The sequence below is a fragment of the Pholis gunnellus genome (assembly GCF_910591455.1).
Source record: "Pholis gunnellus genome assembly, chromosome: 3".
NCBI lineage: Eukaryota > Metazoa > Chordata > Actinopteri > Perciformes > Pholidae > Pholis > Pholis gunnellus.
The window spans coordinates 16,807,488-16,830,385 of NC_136529.1; the positions used below are offsets into that span (position 1 = coordinate 16,807,488).

Consider the following 22,898-nt stretch of genomic DNA (forward strand, 5'->3'; position numbering starts at 1 on the left):
TATTTAATAATGATACTCTATGGTGCAACCATAAAACATTTACAAAATATTCACAAGGTGATGCAGTCAGTTGACAACACATTTATTTCAATTATATATCTTCAAATAAAAAGTTTATACTCTGTCAGGTTGAAATGCTGATTTCTCTTTTGCAGTTTGTAGAGCAATCTACTATGTGTGATATACATACGATAATTCAATACTAGCTTCATTTACATATCCAAGAATCTGCAAACTAACGAGGACCAAGAATAAAGGTTATGTACAAAATTTACAAGGAAACACCTCAACATATATCCCATCAGACACGGTCTAAAATGACCAATAACTTCTCCCTGATTACCGCATACAAACACAATGCATTTACTCTCATTTCTCAAAAATGTTATACATTTCTCAATCACAAATGGGTGATTTTCATAAAGATTTCCCACGTGGCGACATGTTGTGAAAATAGCTTATGTCATTTCAACTGGGCACCCTCCCAACCATGTATTAGACATTTCTATTGCTATGTTATATATTGATTTAGGAGGACTTCTTAATGTATGGAAAGGGCCCCTTACACATCGTAGCATGAATGTACAGTAAGAAATCGTTGCCGGTGAAGGTTTGTACATGTTCCTTTTTCTCTGGGCGAGAGCGTGCGCTTCCCTCGTGTTAGCTTTGTGTGCTGGAGTCGGAGGACAAAGTCTGGTGAGGAACAACAGGCTCTCGCTTCTTTTTGGTCTTCAGCACAAACCCCCCTGAGGGAGCGGTGGCGACTCGGTGGTTGGATGTTGACTCGGAAGCACCCAAGGAAGAACGTAGTCTGTGTTTGAATGTTTGTTTTAGCGATCCTGGAACTGGAGGAAGAATTAGTTCAGGAGCCTCCCCTCTTCCTGCTGTGATGTGTTGTTTTTTTTTTTTTTTTTTTTTAAATGTTCACTCTCTCATGGCAGACTGGGCACAGCTCCCACAACAACTGTCCATCATGCAGAGGCCAGTGGGCTGTATGTGGCAAGCCAGGCTCGCATGGGGGGAGCGGGGAGGCTCCCCAAAGCGGACACCTCAGGAAGCTTTTTTTTTTGCTCGTTGAACTCAAGGATCTATGCGGAAAGCTAAAAGCTTGTCAGAGTGGTGGTTGTTCAGGGTGCGCAGGTCCGGCAGACGGAGCAGCAACTTTGGGAAGAGGGTGCTATCATCCGGGCGGCGACTGGTGATGAGAGAGCGCAGAGCTTTTATTAGGTTCTCCTGCAGTTGCTCCACTGCTGCCATCTCCACGATACCAGAGCGATCTGGAGAAAGAGGGGGGAGAAATAGAGTTTAGACACGACGAAATGTGCGCAGACAGTATGTGCTCTGTGTACATGCATTAGTATGCCCGCTTACCAGCAGAGACCAGCACGACGGCCATGAAGAGAGCCATCTCGTCTGGCTCCAGACACAAAGATCCCAGCTTCTCGCTGAATTCAAACATGGCATCAAGTAAGGAGCCCATGCCGAGAGCCCTGAGTGATGCCAGTGAGTATGTCTGCCCATTGAGGAAGGTCACGGTCCTCTCCTTGGGGTCAAACAGTGAGCAGAATCTCACCATCAGAACCTGTGGACAGAACCAGACCGGATCAGCATCAGCAAAAAAAAAAAAAAATCCAAATGACAGGAAAGAAAGTAAAGTGCCACAGTCCCACCAACAAAGTATTCTGAGCTGGAATGTACCTGGAAAGTGCCGGATTTGAGCAGCATGACCTGATCATGCTGGCTGAGGGACTGGAAGCCCGGGATGCTCTTTGCAAACTCCACTACTTCTTTAACAGCGGGGGTGAAGCACTGGGAGAAAGACTCCCACACCTCCTGACTGGAGCGACTGGCCGGAGCCACAGGACATGAGTTGAGTGGACACGCCTGCAACGCAGACAGGGAGAAGAGAGGAAAATGAGCATTATGGACTTTTAATTGATATTAAATTCACAGATATTAAAAGATCAAAAAATAAAGTCTCACCAGCACTTTGGCTCCTCCGTTCAGCTTCCAGGGACAGGGGCTTTGGTTGTGGGACTCACTGGCTGGGTAACTGTTGTGATTGGCTGAGTAGGATTGAGATGATAGGCGGCCGCTGACGGGGCACTGGTTCTGATTGGAGGAGAAGGTGTACTTGGCGTTGTCGACAATGGCGGAGTTCTCATTGCTGGTGGAGGACACGGGGCAGCCTGTGGCGATGTGGTAGCTCGCCTGCTCCCCGTGGACTGGGTGGTGAGTCTGGGTGGCTGAGTGCGACAGTGACGGCTGCTGCTGCTGCTGCTGCGCTGAGTTGTTGTGGAAAGAGGAAGTGCCAATGTTGCTGTTGCCGACGGCCATCTTGGGCGGCTTCTCGTCTCTGGTCATCAAGTTGCTGTGGTAAGACTGCGATATGGAGCCCGCTCCCTCGTTCGTCTGGTTGTGTGGACTGCAGGCGGCGTCGGTTGGAGGCGACACCTCCATTTCCATGGAAGCTGATTCATTGAGGCTGTTCATGTAACTCTGCATCTCATCCAATAGTCTCTGCTTCTCCCGCTTGGGAATACGCCCAAAACGCACAGCTGAGGAGGAGAGAGGCATCCTCTGTTAGCATTTCCTGACAACAAGCATTCATATCACTGCCAGCTCCTTACTGGCAGCGTGTTCACTAACACATGTAGCAACATAAACAGTTCAAATAATTGAACAATACAGAGAAACAACCACTGTTTGTTCTAATATGGATTCTACATCCGACACGCAGGCTGTCATGTCTATGTGGAGCTATGGACACTAATGCCTTCATCTCATCAGACTGTGTGCCCCCCCCCCCTTTTCAATTCTGCACCTCGACTGACGTCCCTATTTATAGCTGTATGCTACACCACCTCCCCCAGTCTCTCTCTCTTCCTTTCCGACTTGCAGTTGAGCTCTCGATCTCTTATTCTCTGTGGAAGTAGGTCACTGGATCAACAAACTAAACACGACATGATTCCATTTGTAGAATGACAGCGGCAGGTGGGAGAGGTGAAGAGACAAAGGGTTGAAGGTTGTGAGATTTGGATGATGGAATTGATTTGCAAGCAGACATGGGATAAAAAAAAAGGCTTTGAGGGTCTATAGTATTATCACTGTGGGTTTGGATAGAACCGATAACTATATACTTTCCCTTTTTATTATTCTAAATTAAAAGATGGTTACCGATGATAAAGTTCCCTGCTGGGATCTCAAGCAGGTGTTTTTTTTTTTACTTCCCTGTTTTGGCTTTTTTAGGTCAGCTATAAATGTTTGCTCCAGAAAAAACATGATTTATCATCACCTAGTTTAGCTTTGTCCCGAGAGATCGGAGTCCTGCGGTGAAATGATGCAGTAGCGCAGATTAACTGGAGTAATATTATTTTATATTTCAAGCACAGCACTGTAGTTTTTCAATAATAACAGGAGAGAATAACCCCATGTCTCAAATGATTGATTGAAGAAAAAAAAATGAGGTCACATCTTGGTGGACGTGCAGGTTAATCAACATCTGTGCGCCCCAATTTCCCAAAATAAACTCTTATTTGTCACAGTTTCTCCATGACTGATGACCACTGGGACTCTAGAGCTCGTCTTGCCATAAATCAGACAGCAGGGCAACGAGAGGACGTCAGAGAGAACGCAAGACAAGAGGAAGGGCATGGAGAGAGGAAATAGACAAGAAGATGAAACGGACACAAAGTTTTGTGATGAGGAGCGAGACCTCCTTGTGAGCTATTCCAACACTAAAATCTGAATTTTATCAAAAGCTACAGCAAAAACATCTGATTCTCCATGTAACCCTACATACATAGATACATTAAATCCTCTCTTTTTCAGTTTCCATATGTCTAAACATCTTCTTTAATAGTCTCTCACCATCTCTGGACATGCCCACGGAGAGACACTTCTTAAAGCGACAGTGCTGGCACCGGTTTCTGTTCATGCGCATGATGAGACAGTTTTCATTCTTCACACACATCTTGTAGTGGATATTCTGCTGAATACTGCGTCTGAAGAAACCCTAGAGAAGGCACAAGAAGAAGAAGAAGAAAAAAAAGGCTTTAAAGAGTGCACTTTGTGGCAACATGTGTTGCCGTGTTCGTACGTGAATAGAAAGACGTGACATTATACTATTTTTGTGCCGTCTCACCTTGCAGCCTTCACAGGCGTGCACGCCATAATGGAACCCAGAGGCGATGTCCCCGCACACCTTACACAGAAGCACCATACCTCCGGTTTCTATGAAAGAAGCACACGACCATCATCAGAGACAGAAACATAGCAACAGAGTGCTGACGGGTAAAGCTAGAGGAGAACAGGAAGTAGGGAAGCGAGTGGGTACTTACTGGTGAACGTTCCTGTGAAACCACAAGGTCTTTTGGCGACTGTGGGATGGCTGTAGGTTGCGGACGACACCGTCGTTATTTGGGCAGCGGGAGCATTGTTTCCTTCAGGAAACTGGAAGACCAATTTCGGGGAAGGCGTCCCTCCCCTTCGTTCCCCTCTCTGCTTCGGGGGCCCAATCTCCTGAAAGGAGACACCCTCTGGGGAGGAAGGCTGCGAGTGGGAGGAGGGCGACTGGGTCTGGTATCCACTTGAGGGGCTGCCAGGACTCGGGCTGGAGCTGCCGGACGAGCCAGCGTACAGGATAACACCACCTGGAGGAACAGAGAGGGGGCACAACGCTCAGTCATCTGGGTCGTGTTCACATGTACAATGTTGAGTGGGAGTGACAGTGTTGAGCAGCGCTCCACTTTGATCCAGTGAGCTTACTTGGCAGACGTTCAAAAACACGCACACAAACCCCCTAAACGCGTTGAGACAAAAGAAACTTCATCCGATGAATCAGTATGAAAGCGTGGCAGCGCTAGAGCTCTGACACGGATACCTGTGTAGTCTTTCGGTTTCTATAAACAATCATGTAAAAAAAAAAAAAGGCTCCGTCATGCTTTGGCTAAATGTTATGTCTGACAAGGGAAGCTACATTTATATAACACAATAGCCTACACTGTATTACATCCTAAGAAAATGTATTTCGGGATAATATACATAGCAAATGTTTGAGGAAGCCATACAATGCTTGTCCATTCCACATTGTGCCACAGGCCATAAACAGGCCTTTGTCATCCAGTCGGAAATGCCCTATACCCCTCTACATAACACCCACCCTCTACATAACACCCCCCCCTCCTCTCCCCCCTCTGTTCTGAACACAGTGTTCTTCCCTGCGAGATAAAAGCCTGCCCCTCACGTGCAGGCTCAGCCAGCCAGCTCCCTGCCTGCCTTGCTTTCAGCATTGAGTCTTTCCTCCTCTCCCCTCCTCCCTTCTTCTCTATATCCTCCTCCCCTTCTTCTTCCTCCTCCTCCTCCCTCCATCCCTCCCTCCCCCCCTCCCCTCACTGGCTGCGGGCATGCAGACCCATCTATCCGCCAGCCACCTGACCGGGAGCTCACATGGACTCTTGACACAGTTCCCGCCCGGCTCACAAGGCTCTTTGCGCAGTCCCGTGTAGACAACAGCAGCAGCAGCAGCACAATAACAAGCGCAAGGGCACATCACGTTTGGAACAGAGAGGGCTTTAATGGTGTGGCCACAGACGTTAGAGGGAAGCAAAGCAGGGCACAGCCACCTTAACCCTCTGTGTTCCACAGAGGCACCAGTCAAAGTCACGTTGTTTCTGGCCATTATCTGGACACATTGAAATGCTTTTAATCTGTCGTGGTGAGCATTTAACTATATCACATCTGTTAAAAGGATGGGAAAACAGCATACACAAACTCATTTTCCCACTCTTATGCCATACATGATTCTTTTTTATTTACAGGATCATAGTAATACAAACTAAAAACAGAGGTGGGAATGTCTACTACTGCAAACATTCATTTGATATATTTCTTCTCATTCCCATATGATGATCCTCAGAGTTTGCCCTCCTTTTTTATTTGCAATTAGATCACTGTGTCAGCCGGGTGCCTAAATACCTTGGCATAAAAGTCGAACTAAAATATTTCCCATGTGAGGAGATGGTATGCTCCACATTCATTCACATCATGATGTGCGTCACGTTCACACAGATACAGATTTTTTTTTTACTGAACGGCACCGCTTTTTGTCGGATGGCGGCCCTTTTCTGCCCAACAGTGATGTTTAAAGAGAGCAGCAGTATTATCTCGAGTATAGTAACAAAATCCTTGGATTGTTTTCTCTGTCAGTTTGTGCTCGTTTTCCTCTCAAGGACCTTGAATCATCGGAGAAAAGGCGCCTCTTGTGCTTTCTCTCCATGAGAAAACACGTGCCGCATTTATCTCTAAGTGCCTCCTTAATTCCCCTGCGCACACGTGTCTACACTGAATGCAAAGTACTCTGGGCCTGGGGGTCTTGTGTGGTGGTGGTGGTGGGAGCTCCAATAACAACCAGACTGTGACGCGTTGTTCCCTGCGTGTAGTGTGTGACAAACATAAAGCTTTACGGGCATGTGAATCATCTGCAGTACTGTTACATGAGCCCCACACCCACTTTTCTACATTCACAATCGCAACTCCGCCCCCTTCCCCCGTAAAAACATTCCAGAGTTTGTCCCCTCCTAACCATTTCCTAGAATCTGGTTTGACTGGGTGCCAGAGCGAGCTCTGGGAATATAATCCCTGCTGTACTCAGGCACAGGTTACAACATGTGACCTGTGGAGACACAGAGCCGCAAGAAGTACAGAATAAACAACACAGCCCACCGCCCCTCCCTTCTGCCGGAGCTCCAGGAACATCCACACTCGTGTGTTCCCACCCCCGGGGCATGCATGCATGGCAGGTCAAATGTATAGGCGGCATGAGCATATGTCTGTAGGGGCAACGCTCCCTCTTAACTTCAAACTAGTCTGTCCTCTTTCGTGTGAACATGTGTAACTGTGCATTGGCAGTAAGCCCTCCTCCACGTGAAACAGCTGGCCTCATGTCATGGGTCTATTTATGATGCACTTTCCAGAGGGCTGGGTCTCTGGCATCAGAGAACAGAGGGCAACATTTACTTTACATCCAAGGGTCTTTTATTGCTATATAAACAAATATTCATAACTCTACTGGAGGAGTTGCGTAGTGCAAAAGGTAGGTATACCCATACATATATAATAGACGAGGAGTGGCAGGTTATACCCAATCCTGGGAGAGAAATACTATCCCGACACCTGAATCGAGCTCGGCTTTTATTATGAATTAGCAAGTTGTGTGATTGTCTTTCAAGCTACCAACCAGAAGGAATCTGGTTTCAGGACTGGCATCAGAACTCAACGTTAAGTTTATTGTTCCCATGAAATGAAAACACACTGCATGGATGACATATCGTTTTGATCATTAAAGACCGTAATGTTCAGGCCACAGTCATGCTTTAAAAAAAAAAAAAAAAGAACAATGAGGTTGAAGGGAGAGACTATGGTTGATTACTTTTTCCAAAATCTAGTGCAATGATAAAGTGAATAAGACACTAATCTAGACATTGTTACCAATACGTTAGGCTTTTTAGTGTGCGTGTGTGTGTGTTTGCGCGCGTGCACACACGGGAACAGATTAGTCCTGTCACCCAAATCCCGGTTTGAATGCAACCAAAAGTATGTTAACATGTCCGTTTAGATACCGAACAATAACATCACGTTTAATGTGGTGCACTATAACTACCATTAAACAAACTAGTTATAGTAACCAGGACGAAAGAAACGGCTGCTAAACCTCTCTGACCCACTGACCAAGCTATCAGCGAATGAAGAGGAATCCCCGTGCAAACTGAGCGCGAGCACAGTGCGCACGGTGGAGAGGAACAACCGAGAGGGGCGGGGTGATGGGGAATCAAGCGCGGCACGTGGATTCTGGGGCTGTGCGCACGTGATGTGAGCTCTGCGTATTAAAAAAAAAAAAAAAAAAAAAAAAAGAAACTCAGGCGCATGATTCCTAGGGTGCACTGGATGAAAAGATATGACAGTCATAATGGGCACGCAGCTGCTCAAGGACGTGTTAATAGTACTGCATGGTTCCTATTAAATTAATATGTATGGTGAAGTGACGTCCTGTGTATGACGATGTTTTATTTCACGGTCTATGTCACTTAAAGGATTATTACTGACATAGTATCTATTTCAATCGGTGCTGACCTGCAGCCTATATCAGCAGGCAGCATTGCTTATATGTGTTACTGGTCTGTTCTGGTCTATACTGGGACTGTTGTAGCAGAAATGAACACCTGTTTATTAAATACAATGCTTAATATAGCTACCGCTGAACCACAGTGCTAAAAATGCTGGAAATGGTTGAAAACTGATATTGCATTTATATAAGTATTCAGGTTTTTCAAGTCGTTGGTTATTTATTTAATTTGTGACTCCCTCCTGTTTCGGAAAAAACACGTGTTTCGGAAAAAAAGTTACGCTTCAGCCAAAGACAAACAGACGAGTTAAATTAACCTGCAACGAAGCAACGCTTCACTCTCTGCGACTTCCCTTTAATGCTGAACTAGAAACTGCGTCCGAACTAATGCACAGAGTGACTGATTCGCCTCGTCCGACAGTCAGTAACATGAGAATAAAGACTATAATGAAATAATGAAAACTGGGCTCGGTCAGGGGGGGGGGGGGGGGGGGGGGGGGGGGGGCGTTTTGGGTCGCGCCTCACGTGAGTTTGTTTACATGCAGAGAATCGGAAGTCCGCCGCAGAGATTGTCGAGAGAGGACTTCCCTCTCCGTGCGCTTCTCACTCACTCCAAACTATCAACTGTCTGCAGCCCAGAAGCACTTGGCAACGCGCCATATGTCACACAGCTGAATTACAGTAAAAAAATAAAAATAACACCCATTCACCCCGAAATATATACAATCACTGACTGTAACAGTGGGTGTATTAACAGCTGTACATTGTGTACACAGCAGCTTCAGCTCGGCGTGAATTAGAAATGACACAATTGTGCACAAAACAATTAAATTAATTGGACAGTGTTTTAAAAGACAGGCAGTGGAACAGAAGACATAATCGCATTTCTACCCTATGAATCTATCTATACATAAATATATGGTGCTGATAAATCATCCTTAGAATGAACCAATATAAGAATAATATTTGATCTAGAGAAGTGCATTGGCATCTGATCCAATTGCACCAGTTCCTCTTTTTTTCTATTACTGCTGTTTGGCACATAGGAAAAAAATTTTTATATTTGATTCAGGCAAAATACACACATTTACATTATAAAGCGTACTTACCACCAGGACTGTGCTCCATGTTTCTGAGTGGGTTGATGTCGCTCAGTGGTTCCGTCCTGTTTAATTGCGGGCGTCTGATGCTGGACTGGCTGCCTGTGGTCGCTACGGATGAGTTTCGTTGATATTATAGGTGAAAGAGTCAAAGGACTGCCAGAGTGTATCCAAAAAGATCAGACCAACACCAGTGTGCGCGGGGCACTTGGGGGTTGTTCAGAAAAAAAAACCCGGTCAGCGAAGAACAAGATAAATAAATATTCAAAAATGGAAATTAGAGCAGCTGTGCTCCAAAATAATGTCCCGAGGTGAAGAGACAGCAAAGGACAGCTCGGCGTCTCCGTCTGCACACCTATGCTGCCAGGTTGTGGTGAGATATCACTGTGAAGGGCTTCTCTAAATTACAGAGGTCCTGACGCGTTCAGCTGCTTGCCATGTACAGTCACCATCAAAACATGACCGGAGTGGAAGTAGTTTAAACACTCCCCCACTCATCAATAAGCAACACGAGTCCTAAAATAACCAGCACGTTTTCAGGTGCCTGAGAAATGTGACCATTTTTTTCCTGTTCTCTTTTTGTAGTCCCGTCCACCGCTTCTCTCTCTCTCGCTCTCTCTCTCTCTCTCTTACTCTCTCTCTCCCCCTCCCTGTGTGTCACGCTCTCTGAAAAAACATTTCACCCGATTTCACCCCTCCCTTCCTTTCCTTCCTCGTGCCCCCGCTCTTTCACTCGTTCCCCGTCTTTCATTGGCCGAGAGCCCCGCGTGGACACGGCACATTGTGCTCGTTCGACATTGGAATGCTGGTTAAAGCTCTGCAGCATGTGCGCATGGCATGTGAGCTCACGCTGCCCTACTGACACACATTTTATGCTAATGGTTGCCTGGGCTCGGGCGATAAGACAACGAGGAACCGAAGCGAGAGGTCTCACTCCTGCCTCCTCTCCCGACTTTTGTCGCAGTTTTGTTCGGTAAGGACAAACGACAATGGGCTCTATAGCCATGATGTAAGTGTTTTTTTTTTAAATGTGAGCACCGGTTTGTTATGAAGGTGGGTTGTATAACCAAAGCAAAGGCGATACGCCTATTTCTTTTCAAAGATGTCAATGGAAATGATCTAGTGAGAGGTGCAGCCCACATTTTATATTTTACCTTTAGTGTAGATGTGTTTGAGCTCAACATGTTATGGAGCATGATAGGCTTTACTGGGAGCAATCTTAATAAGAGAATAATGATGAGTAAAGATTTGTTAAAATAAAAAAATATGTATTTTAAAATTCACTCATTTATTCATCATTTTAGAAAAACATGATAGGTTCAAGCTTAATGGAGCCCCAGGAGACAGATTTTGCATTTTGGCGCAAAAAACAGGAGGCTACAGGTATATACAGATCAATAAATCTAAATTATACAGTAAATTACCCCATACCAGTTTGCATTAATGACATGTAGTCCTTTGTGCACAATATATTATGGATTTCCCTGTTATTTTAGATTAAATAGTATATTTAGTAATACTTAATACACATTTTATTAGACAGGCTAAACATGTATGCATATTAAATATAATCAAGGGTATGTATGAACAAATCACTATTTAAACAATATCAATTTGTGATATTTATACTTTATATAATATAATAGTTTCAACTGCCTAAATGCACATTTAAGATGTTATTAATATTTTTTATTAATATTTTATTCATTGAATAAACAGTTAAACAAGTCTGTAATTATTTATGTAGGACACACTTTCAAGTTGCAACACTTAGAACGTCTTTTGAATAAAACTTCATAAGTCAGAGAAGTTGAGACGTAACAGTGTACTGCAATGTGAGGTCAACGTGTCAATGCCTGTCCACGTGCCTTCCGTGTTCTGGGCATAACTGCATAAGCAGGGCGCATGCGCAATAGCCAACGCCCACGTTGTCAACACGGAAACTGGTGCAGTCTTAACTCAACTGAGGGGCCCTCTTTCCAAGCATAGACGATCTTTGCCTGAAAAAGCTGGCACGTGCGGAAAGGGCGGTGCTCACCGTGACTCCCACCACGCTCCCACAGCACCTCCTCCTCTCCATCACGTTTCTTTTCTCTCCACAGATTGTGTGTTTGCATAAAACCAAACTATCGCCAGAGATTGGCCGGAACAGAGTGAATGTAGGTCAAACACGAGCATCGTGAAATAGCCCAAATATGTTCTCAAAAAAAATAAACCTTTCAGAAAGCACTCAAAAATACCGCCTCGTTGCTCCCAGGCACTTATGAAATGAGGCTGCTTTTAGGTCACAGCTCACCCCTTCATGCATGTTACCTTCCTAATCTCGATAGGTGACTCCTCGACAGCCTTCCTCTTGTAGGGAACTAGGCTATGAGGTCACATGGTGTTTGATGTTAAAGGCAGCACCTGCTCTGGATTGCAATGTAATCTGCTTCTAGCTATCAATTTAAATGACTGGAATCTAATGATAGAACATTTTCATAGACCTTCAACGATGTTCTTTACATTTGTATACAAACATTCCTCCAGATGTGGACTCTGCCTGCTGCACCTTGTTATAATGCCCATCGTAGCCTATAGCTCCTGACCAGTGAAGAGCAAAACCGACACAACCTTTGTGTGCACTGAGCTCAGCTCAGGTTTGGTAAGATGGGACAGGGAGTTGGCATTGTACGTTTAATTATCAGCAGCAGTGCACAACACGTATTGGACGCTCCATATCTTTTGAACAGAATAAATTTAAGAGTATAAGGTCACACTTAAAGTTTCTATTTCACATCTGAAGGGAATCTATTTAGGACACAGTTTTAAAGGGATTCAAAGTAAAAAAGTATTTCCCTTTGAGGCATCTTTACTACATTTCAGAAAGATATACTGTAATTTTACAACTATAGTTCATTTCAGATTAAGATTTTTCATAAAGTAACATGATTTAGTTTATAAAATGGATGTATTTTTGATTAAACTACCCAACAGTTTAGGAAGTAGCCAAATTCAATATTAGAGCTTACATAATGGTATTTAAACAGTTAATATTTTTATACTTTTGCTCTTTGAAGTGCATTTTGTTGCTAATATACTGCTATACCTGTAGACTACTTAACTAAAAGTTTGAATACAGGATGAGCATACAATCACTTCATGTGCATTATTTTTTTTGCATCAAATGTCAAACAGCGAGTATCGACCATGCAAAGTAAATCACTTTTAATAACGACTTGATAAAACAAAGCTTATCTCTGACATTACATTCCAGCATCAATAATTAACTTCAGCACATGACTCATGAAACAGTCAATAAGCGATACGCCTTTATCAATATTAATATTTTTTAACTAAATACAAGTATTTTAAGATTTGTCAGTAGATCACTGTTGGTTCTGTGTATTTAATTTGTTTAAATAAAACTCAATCCACAAATTTACATCACATTTAGGAACAATAAATGAATGATAACAGTTTTATTATTATTATTATTTTGCACTTGTTCTGTTTAATGTTTGCTCTCCACCTTTTTCAACGACACATTCAAAAACAATGTGAGATATTGATAAGAGTTTGTATTGAAGGGCTGAATGAAAGTATCTTGTAAGGAAATAAATGCAGTTTTCTTAAAATGTTCTATAATAGCTTCTGTCTTGTACCTGAATCAACCAAACATTTTAAAAGTGGAATGAATGAATAAATAAGTAGATAAATAAATGGAAGTCTGAGACTCTGACACAACAACAAATGTTCCTCACAGATGCCTCCAGAAGATGTAATAAGTAAGTGAACAGCGCCTCTCTGTGGTTGACATGAGTAGTGCAGCTTCACATCTGGTGGAATACAGATGTGACTGTTTTCTGTTGTCACACACAGCCTCCGGTCATCTGGACGCAAACGGTTATTTGTGGCGTGTAGTCTGCACTGTTGACTTTTTTCAAGTGTTGCATTGTAGTAGCTGTATAATGCAAACGTGTCGGGGGAGAAAAAGCTGTCTGATGATGAAAAATAGTACATTTTTTAAAATTGTATTTCACATTTTTTGAAGCTGTGTATTTATTAGCAGAACCATAGTTCATCGGTTGAGCTTTAGGGGTCATTTCATCTGTTTTAGCAACAATAATGCCAGAGGGAAAAAAAGACATTCACCCCTCTCTCCATTCTTTTTCTCACTATTTATGTTCCACTAGGTGGCAGTGCTTGTTTGGTAAAGGTACTTGAGTCGGCTTTGTTTTCAGTGGACTGTGTTGTCTATTCCATCAAGTTCTCAAAGTCCTCACAAGGTTTAAATTTCGTCGCGTAAGGGCTTTAAAACCTCTGCCGACCCAAGGTGTGGATGTACGTGTTTACATCAACAGAGATGCAGGGAGAACTAAATTAGACTTGCGATTAATTAACATTGGTGCTCTAATTAGAGTTGTAAGGCCTTAGAAATATGAGCAGCCAGGTCTCAGTAACTCTGTTAGGAGTATGTGCACACACTGTGCTGATGCCTTGTTTTTGAGGGTTACCAACAAATACTGTGGTCTTATTGCAATACACAATATTGACAGTCACATTAACAGTATATTGAGAGCTTCTGAAAGTGTCATATTTTTGTAATAGTTTCAGTAGGGATGTAAAGTCAGCAGGACTTTTATTTTTCCTTCACTCACTGCACTTTTATTTACCTGGAGAGTTTTAAAGAAGCTTCATCTTTGTCATTTTGGAGATGTAGAAATGCTGCAGTGTAAGGTCTACACTGTATTGATGGCTTTTCATGTGAACTGAGATCAATAGAGGCAGCATATGGAAAGCCCAGGTTTAGATCCAAAGCCTGGGTTCAGATACTACATGAGGTTTATCCCTCTTTAGAATAGTATAATCAGACAGACTTAAAGATAATGCACCACATAGCGGACTAAAATGGGACAGGAACAGCACAATAATCATATGACATAACCAAATATAATCTCATGACATAATGAATGAATTGACTTTGAATAGGGATATTCAGCCTTCTCTTACTTTCCCTTTCCAGCAGAAATGCAGAAGCATCTCCACTGGACCGGGATGGGATTCATTTCGCCTTCAGAAGAGTTGAGTTTAAATGACTAAACACAACAACAACGTGATGGACAGTTAAAACGAAGGCATATATCCAAAAACAGACACGAGAAAAAGAACAAGGATACAAAGACAGATTAGATTTAATACTCCAAAACCACATTTTCTCTCAGTACCAGGCTTTACCGCGTCTGATGGGCCGACATCAGCCTCTAGACGGACACACGGCGGGTAATATGAAAGGTGAAGCAGTTTAAGAACAATGAAAACAGCAGTTGTCCGTCCAGTGGCAGCAGACTAGCATGGGTGTGGTTGGTTGATGGTAAATTAGCCGTTAAATATCAGTCAATTTCTGACTGTCGTTGGGGCGGTGTAGTAGAGCTTTGCCCTTCTAGATATGGACTATAATAATGATATGTCAGGTGAGTTGGTCCAGGGGCTTCTCAGAGGTACGGGTATATCTTCTGGCATTGAGAGACTCTTTCTCGTCTCTGTGTCTCCTCACCAGTATTTGTTTAAGCAGCAACCGTCATGTGAAGGAACAAGTGGAAATGGTCACATAACATGCATTGGACTGCTGACGTGAGCAACATAATCAACATAATCGTATACGATTTGATCAATATGAAATGAGGATTGTTAAATGTTAAAATTACAGCAGATACAGAAATGTGGAAATAGCTTTATTTGAATAATTTGTGAACGCAAAATGCCCAATCAACAGAATTACTACAATGATTTTTATTGTCATTCAAGATATGTATCAACACTGCAAACCAGACAATAAAACAACATGTTGACTGATGTATGCAGAAGAACTGCTCAGGTATTTTACTTCACAGGTGGGTAATGTGATGGTACTATAAGGGTCAGCTGGTAACAATAAAACAAACAAAACAGATACATGAACAAGCAGATGTGAAATATTGTACCGCTGACTGCATCAAGACGTGTTTGTCATTAGGACACCAGTTGGGAACATTCCGAAACCATATTAGTCTCTTGATAAACAAAAACAAAGCCTTCTTAGTTTGAAGGCAGGTACAACCTGCTGATGTCTGATACCGTCCATGTTTACCGTCCAGAGGGCATTTACATTTTCTGACAGATGTTCACAGCAGGCAGCCGGGATCTGCTGAGATCTGGCTGACAGGCAGCCTCTATGTGAAGAGGTGCCAGGTTATCCTCCGTCCCTGCTGTATCCTGTCAGTTTAAAGTATTTACTTTTGTTTAAGCACAGCGAGGAATGTGGATACAGAGTGATAAAGGAGTGATTGGTTATGAGTTTCTTGTCTTATTTTTAGTGAATCAGTCTCCAAACTAGGTTACTTTTTGTTAAACTGTATTCAAACATCAATTTAAATTGGTTTCCAATGACTGTGTGTGGCAGTCACACTGAGGGGTCCATTATCTTGTGTGTGTAGGTGTTACTTTTTAGCTTAAAAAACAAACACATCAACTCCATGGCTGAGTTTAGGTCGACAAAACTGCTTTGGTTTAGGTTTGGAAAGCGTTGCATGATGGGTGACACCAACATTGAAGGACGTTTGTTTTTGGTAGCAGACTGGATGTGTGGTTCAGAAAGAGGTCAGAGGACATTTTCAGATTTAAAATATATTACCTGGCTTACCATTTGGCAGTCGTCTGCATGTGTTGAGGTGAAATTTCATTGCTTCAACTGGAAACTTGAGTATCATGGAACTTGCTTCAGTTTAAAGGAATGGTTCAACAGGTTTCTGAAACACACCATTTCTTGCCGAGAGAAGATTTACACCACTCTCATGTCTGCACACTAAATATGTAGCTGGAGCCAGCAGCCAGTTAGCTTAGCTTAGCAGAAAGAGTGGGACCGGGAGGAAACCACGAGCCTATGGCTTTGTCCAAATGTAACAAAATCCACCAACCAGCACCTCTAAATCTCAGTAATTGACATGTTATATTTAGTTTGTTTAATGTGTGCAAACACTGCCTTTTTATGGGGGGGGTTTATGTGCCAGACTACTTCTACGCCTTGACTGGTGTCTCACCTAGTTGCCAGGCAACTCCATGAAGTTACTGGTCCCGGCCAAGAAGTAGTCCGGCACATGTAAAATGGCAAATTGTCAGGTTTTTTTTGTACAGATGAGGTCTTTTCTAAGCTACAGCCAAAAGGCTTTTGGCTGTAGCTTCAATTCCCCCGTACAGACAGAGAGCATCACTCTTCTCCTCTAACTCTCTGCATGAACGCGATAAAGTGGGTTTCCCCAAAATGTCGAACTGTTATTTGGAAACTGGTATTTGTCGGCCATTTAATCTGGTAAAAGTTTCTCATTTTGAGGCTGAGTTGCAGAGCCGGTATACGGGGGAGAGGCCTTTTGTCTCGGGCTGAAGAGGAAGGAGAGGGAGATGAAGCAGGAGCCACGGTGATACTTCTCTCGATCTCCTCCTCCTCCTCCTCCTCCTCCAATTACCCGTCTTGATTTCTCCCCCATCCAATCATTTCATTTTCGCAGTGGTATGCCCTCCAATCACCATCTGTCCTCCAGGCAGTAACACTTATACATATCTGCTGTAATTAGACAATCATTCCCACATGTGGATCAAACTCCTTCAACCACTCAACCCCTACCTCACCCTCCCGTCCGCCCACTGTCTCCTTTTTCCTCCCTCTGTTTTTCTTATTTCCCCGTCTCACACTCTACTACCCTCCGTGTGCCCCTTTTCACTTTTTTCTCTCCCCCTCTTTCTCCCCCTCCTTTCTGATTGAATTACCATAAGTGCGGGTCTTGGCCAAAATATGCCAGCTTGTTCTGATTAAAACTGTTCTTGTTACACCAGAGACTTTCCAAATGGCTGTGAAAATTTGTGTGTGTGTGTGTGTGTAGGAGAGGAGGGGGGGGGGGGGGGGGGCATCCAGTTTGTGTTGAACAGAAAAATGCAGCCAGACAACATTATATGGCGAGAGATAAAGAGGAGAAGCTCCAGAAGAAGACGGGGACAGAGTGGAAGGTAATGGAGAGGCGGCGCGGTAAAGCAGGCGGGTTCACGATGAGACAGTAATGGTAGTTGACAGAGTCGGGTTCACAACAGGTTCATGGTGACATCATGGGTTGAATTTTGGGGAACAGTTATATAGGAAAAACTATTCGCTGTTCATTGGATACACATGTGCACCCCCAACTTTCTTCTTCTTTCCCGTCGTTTTCCTTCATTCTTTCTCCACTTAGCCACAAACACTGATCGATGCAAACAACACCAAACATTGTTGGTCGGGCTCTTTGTTTACGCCTGTGCTTAACCCAGATTGTGTCTGTGTTGTGGGTTGTGTGTTAAACTTAATAACCCCAAACTGACAACTGCTACCCAGAGTGTCACTCCTCTCTCCTTCTCTCCCTCCTACCCCCCCCCCCCCCCCCCCCCCCTTCCCCACACCCCAGTCCTCGTTTTCTTTCCTACTTTGCTCCCACATTTTTTTTTTTTTTTACTGCAAGTCTAGCCAGCCCTCCCCACTGGTACAGTATGTTCTTTGTGTGCATGTTAGTTAGCTGTTTGAGAGACAGAAAAGACATAAAGGAGCTTTGGGAGTGGAAACTTGTTTATGGTGTATGTGTGGGTGTGATAATATTTGTGTCAGCTCTTTTTTTCTTGCTTGAAGAAAATGAACAGCAGGGAGTTGTGGTGTATTAAAGGCCCTTTGTGTGCCGTGCATGTGTTTTTCTTTTGGTGCCAGTGTCTTTTGGTTTGTGGGCATGGCTGTAACTCTGTCTTGGCCTCCCTGCATGTACGCTTGTATGTTTGTGTGTGTGTTTGTGCCCGAGCAAGAGAGCGAGCTTGTCATGCATGCCTGTCATCCTCTGCATGCCTGTCTGTGCACCGTAGAGCTTCACATGACATCAATCTGAGAGCAGTGGGATAGTGATCTCATTACCAACAGCCTGTTGCTGATTAAAACCTGCCGTCTGCACCCTCCTCCTTCACCCCTTTCTTTTCTTCTCCCTCCTCTCAGCTCTCTCTCCTGCTTCCTTGTCCTTTGCTCGCCCCCCCCCCCCTCCTGCCTCCCCCACCACTCTACTCCAGAGTCGCACCATTCTGTGGTTTCTCCGCAGCTCGCTGCCAAGAAGGGCCCCATTTCGAGCTCTGCAGAAAGTTATAAGCGCCCCTCTTTTTCCTCCTCAGTTTTCCTCCTTTGTTTCTTTGTTCTTCGCTGTACATCTTCAGGCAGTGTTCATCAGAGGCCTCTCATATCCGACCTGCAGGCCTCATCGAAAACCCTCCTCATTTTATAATCTTCTTTCTGAGTCAACCCGCTTTGACACTCATTGACACTTAACAGGAACAAAAGAAGGAAAATGTGTGCGAGTGTGTGCACGTGTCAACACGCATCCACATGTGCTTATTACTGCCCCATAGATTCACAGTCAGAAATATACAAATGCTTCTTTCACACCAGATGTTATACCCTCCCCTCCTCTTTGCACATCTCACTGACACAGAAACACAAACGGGACTAACCTTTCACCTCTCTCGCCAACACTGTTGCTGAGAAGTGTGGCGGTGACACAGATGGTTGAAGCCTGTGATTGGACGGCCCCCAGTTTCGTATGTGTGACCAAAGTGATTAAAAAAAAATGCTGACAGCAGAATCATTTTTAAAAGCTTCCATCCAGTGGTGTATGTATGGTGATGAGCTGAGACATAAATCTGTCTCATATTTGTACATTTTGTCCCACACAAACTAAAATCCATTCCAGATATTTCTATTGAAAACACGCACATTGTATCACTGCGTACAGTTCATTTATCCATCCCTCACTCAGCATGTGGCTTCGATCTGTTGTTTCCATGCCATGTACTGACAGGAACACATGAAGAGGTCAATTATCAAAAAAAAACGGAGAAAATGCATTTAACACTTAATTGAGATTTTTTTTTATGTAAAACTCCCCATATTATTATATATCATAGCAAAATACTATGCAAAAAGACATAACTTCCCTTTGTACCCGTATGTACTCTAGTCTGTTAATTTCTTTTTTATTAAACAGTACCGGAACTGTTTCAAGCTTTTAGTGTAGTTTTATAAAAAGTCGGTAAAAATGTATGAATAAAAGGCATCTGTATAGTCTAGGTGGATTTAAATTGAATATAATATGGAAATCTAAAAAATTTTAGGCATTTTTACAAAAGCTACTTTAATTTTAAATTTTTGCATCCAGATATCCATTTATTTTGATGTACTCAATTATTCCCACAGATTTGGAGCAAACTTAAATAATTTTTTACTGAATGAATCATTTACTGAAGTGTACATACATGTCATTGTTACACAACATTCAACTAAATATATGTCAAACTTGTGTCGAGGACTCAAAAAACATTTATTTCATGTTTTAATACCTTACTATCAAAGTGAAGAAAAGCTTTTGTTTTGGAAGGTTACCTGGCAGTAGTAGGCGGACTTGCCAAGAGGCAGTCAGACAGTAGCAGACAGGTTTATCTCTGACATGAAGAGGCAGGTAGCTCTGGCCCTCAGGGGCCGACTGGCCAGGTTTGATCTCATCACGGATCAAAAGTATTGCCATTAAAGGCTTCCTTACCAGAAAAGCGCTGGGTTGATTTGCTTAGGAAAATCCTGTAGGAGGAAAAGAGTCGACTTAAACTGATTTAAAGGTGCGGAGACTGCCGGGAGAATAGCCCTTTGTATTTGTGAAAGATGGAAAACAGCTCATGGTAGTTTGCATTTTGGAGATTTAATGAAGTCATCTAACATATATACCAGGCTCTGTACACATCAACATATCTATACTGTGGGATTTGTTTTGTACAGAATACTCTTCTTATTCGTAGCACTTCAAATGTGCTATGTGTTGAATATGAGTTGCAATCGATGTTACTGTAAACAAGTTTAATTTGTACAGTTGCTTTCATGTGATCAGTCTGTACAGACTGACTCCCTGTTTGCTCTTTCTCCATTCATTTAGTTATATTTGGACATTTCGATGCTTAACGTTGCATTTACAGTTTCCACCGTCCTGAGTCATAAGCTCTCTGATGCTGAAAGTATTTCTTTCCTATCAGGGATATGTAGTCACAATAAAGCACTGAGTGGCCCTTGATTGGCCCCGGGCCCCTGGACTCCCACATTAGCTGGCCACGGTCCCAAAGTCAAGGCATTGTAAACATGGAGCGAAAGCCAAGGACTGACACTGATATCCCCAAAGGTGTGCAGCCTTCTGCAGCATGTGTGTTTGTGTATGTCTGTGAGTTGATGACTGTTTCATCAGAGCGAGTGTGTGTGTGTGTGTGTGTGTGTGTGTGTGTGTGTGTGCGTGTGTGTGTGTGTGTGTGTGTGTGTGTGTGTGACGCTCTGCTGTGTGTGTAAGTGTCGGCCTATCTTTGGATGGTGAGCAGAGGAGGAACAAATTTAGAAATGCAAAACAAACACTCGCACACTTGAAGTCCAACAAAAGAGCATTGACTGACAATACAGTGTAGAAGGAGTGGAGGTAAAGAGAGAGAAAGAGACTGTGAGACAAAGAGAGAGACAGAGAGAGAGAGAGAGAGAGAGAGAGAGAGAGAGAGAGAGACTGGGGGAGAGAGGGGGTGGGCAGCAAGTTGAAACCTAAGCTTTCTGGACCCTGTTTTCCCTTCCTTCGGGCATTCTGTGGCTGGTAAAAAATGTGCTGTATATTTGAAGTGTTGGATCACGTGACAAAGGCAGGGTTTGTGAATCAAAGTACACAATGATTTCAGGAGGAGAGAGAGAGAGAGAGAGGGAGAGAGAGAAGGAGAGAGGGTGTGTGTTAGCGAGAGAGAGAGAGAGAGAGAGACGGGAAAAGGAGAGGGAGGCGGAATGCAACAGGCTGAGCTCTATCGTCGCAAACACAACTACTACGCTCCTTCTCAGCTAAAGCCTCACGAACCACCACGCCGTGTGCCGCGTTCACATCCCACTTCTGGTAAGTTTTGGTTTTCAATTCCATTTTTCAAGTTCTTTGTTTCCTTAAAACTTCTGTTGGCAGTGTGTGTGTGTGTGTGTGTGTGTGTGTGTGTGTGTGTGTGTGAGAAAAGACGACATGTCAGAGCATGAGTGAGATGTGTGTGTGTGTGTGTTTCTCTTGTCTCTCTCTCTCTCTCTCTCTCTCTCTCTCTCGCTCTCTCTCTCAATCTCTCTCTCTCTCTCTCTCTCTCTCTCTTTGTGTGTGTGTGTGTGTGTGTGTGTTTCTGGGACAGCACAAGCGGAGAGATTGAGTTTCCTGAGGACAACTTTAATTGAGAACAGAGATTTCAAGCGAGCAATAAATAAAGACAGACACAGCTAAGGAGGGGGAATGAAAGCTGATCAGGACCTGCATGTGCTCCGTGTGAGGAGATGAACGCTTGTGGAGATGTGTGTGTGTGTGTGTGTGTGTGTGTGTGTGTGTGTGTGTGTGTGTGTGTGTCCTCATTTGTCTTGCCCCACTGAAGGATGCACATCAGTTTATTCCCAACCCGACAAACTGTCTTATACTGTTGCAATCTCGGTGCAGCCTGAGTGCTACAGGTGAGCCCGATAACCGTCTCGGGCCATTTTTCCAGCAGCAGACAAAGTGACTGCTTCAGCCTGCAGGCTCTCAGCCAACAGACTGGCTGTCAGACTTGATGGATCACTCCATCAACATCACAAATGGCTGAGTAGGTCTGGTGTACCTGAGTATGAACGCACTCTGCAGTCACTCATCCCCCCCCGAAGGTTATGTAAACAGGTTTCCATCCACACAATTACATAAGCGCGATGGAAACACTGAAATAGGGCTACTCCGGATATCACAAGACAAGTCTGCTGTGTGTCTAATCACTGCTGCGGCTGCTTTGCATTGTGTGTGTGTGTGTGTGTGTGTGTGTGTGAGAATACACGTACTGTCCCCCTTTTTACACAGTCTATTAATCAGTTCAAATAGCATCCTTTGTGCGATACGTGCTGTATGAATACAGACACATTGCATGATTGATGATTCTGATTAGGATGCTATTTATCTTCTAAGTGCTTCCTCCAGCTGATCCGAGCTGCCCTCGTCTGTCCGCTAACACCACACTGCTGAGCACGCCACTCTACTCTATGCGCTCCACTGCGAGGCCCCCGCTGCGAGAGCTATTGTAGCAAAGTCTTGACAAGTCTATTCCAGATTAATTTTCCTTAATGTCTGGAGGAATTCTCATCAGCACGTCCCCAGGGATAGGTGGACGAGTCTCTAAGCGGGGCATAAACAGCTGGGTGTAAACAATACATAGTATATTAGAGATCACATTCTGGGGAGCAGTGACAGACTCGCTAAATATAACTCTGTCACTTGGTCGTTTTCTCTGTCAGTGGACGTCCGCAGAGTGCCGGCTACTGAGGGAACTCTGTCTCTCTGATCCCAGGTCAGACTTTTTTCAGCTTTTAAAATCTAACATTTAGGGTGGATGCATCTGCTTTTGGTTAAGTCTTGTTTTTTTTTCTTTGGTTTCTTCATTTGGAGAAAACATTTCTGGAAAAAAAATGTGTGTGTGTGTGTGTTCATGGGTTTGGGTGTGCTGGATATAACTCCTTTAACTGCATTGCAATCTCATCTTTGTTCTTTACACTTTTCAAGACTGAGCCCCTCAGGCTGAGGAGGCTGTCCGGCCCCGATTGCTCTTTCTCT

At 43.7% G+C, this 22,898-nt stretch overlaps 2 protein-coding genes across 2 annotated transcripts in view; one reads left to right on the forward strand and one right to left on the reverse strand.

Moving 5' to 3' along the window:
• Positions 1-894: 894 nt before the first annotated feature.
• LOC306694327 (nuclear receptor subfamily 1 group D member 1-like) lies at positions 895-9,624 on the reverse strand. The gene is made up of 8 exons (XM_079157117.1): positions 9,232-9,624; positions 4,341-4,652; positions 4,145-4,233; positions 3,871-4,015; positions 1,984-2,558; positions 1,699-1,884; positions 1,372-1,582; positions 895-1,277 (listed from the first exon to the last, which is right to left on the reverse strand). Exons 1-8 carry the CDS (start codon positions 9,248-9,250, stop codon positions 1,081-1,083), a joined length of 1,734 nt encoding a protein of 577 aa, XP_079013243.1. The 5' UTR covers positions 9,251-9,624; the 3' UTR covers positions 895-1,080.
• An 11,434-nt stretch (positions 9,625-21,058) lies between these two features.
• LOC306715926 (retinoic acid receptor gamma-like) overlaps positions 21,059-22,898 on the forward strand; it is a 33,536-nt gene continuing 31,696 nt past the window's right edge. The window contains exon 1 of the mRNA XM_079186427.1: positions 21,059-21,191. The gene's annotated coding sequence lies outside the window, so the exon portion shown is untranslated. The remainder of the gene's footprint in view (positions 21,192-22,898) is intronic.

What these genes read in the sequence shown, in the direction of transcription:
- LOC306694327 (XM_079157117.1), bottom strand. An exon ending in CGTGGGCATGTCCAGAGATG is followed by an intron (nt 2,559 to 3,870) that starts GTGAGAGACTAT and finishes TCTCCTCCTCAG; the next exon opens with CTGTGCGTTTTGGGCGTATT. An exon ending in TCAAATCCGGCACTTTCCAG is followed by an intron (nt 1,583 to 1,698) that starts GTACATTCCAGC and finishes TTCTGTCCACAG; the next exon opens with GTTCTGATGGTGAGATTCTG.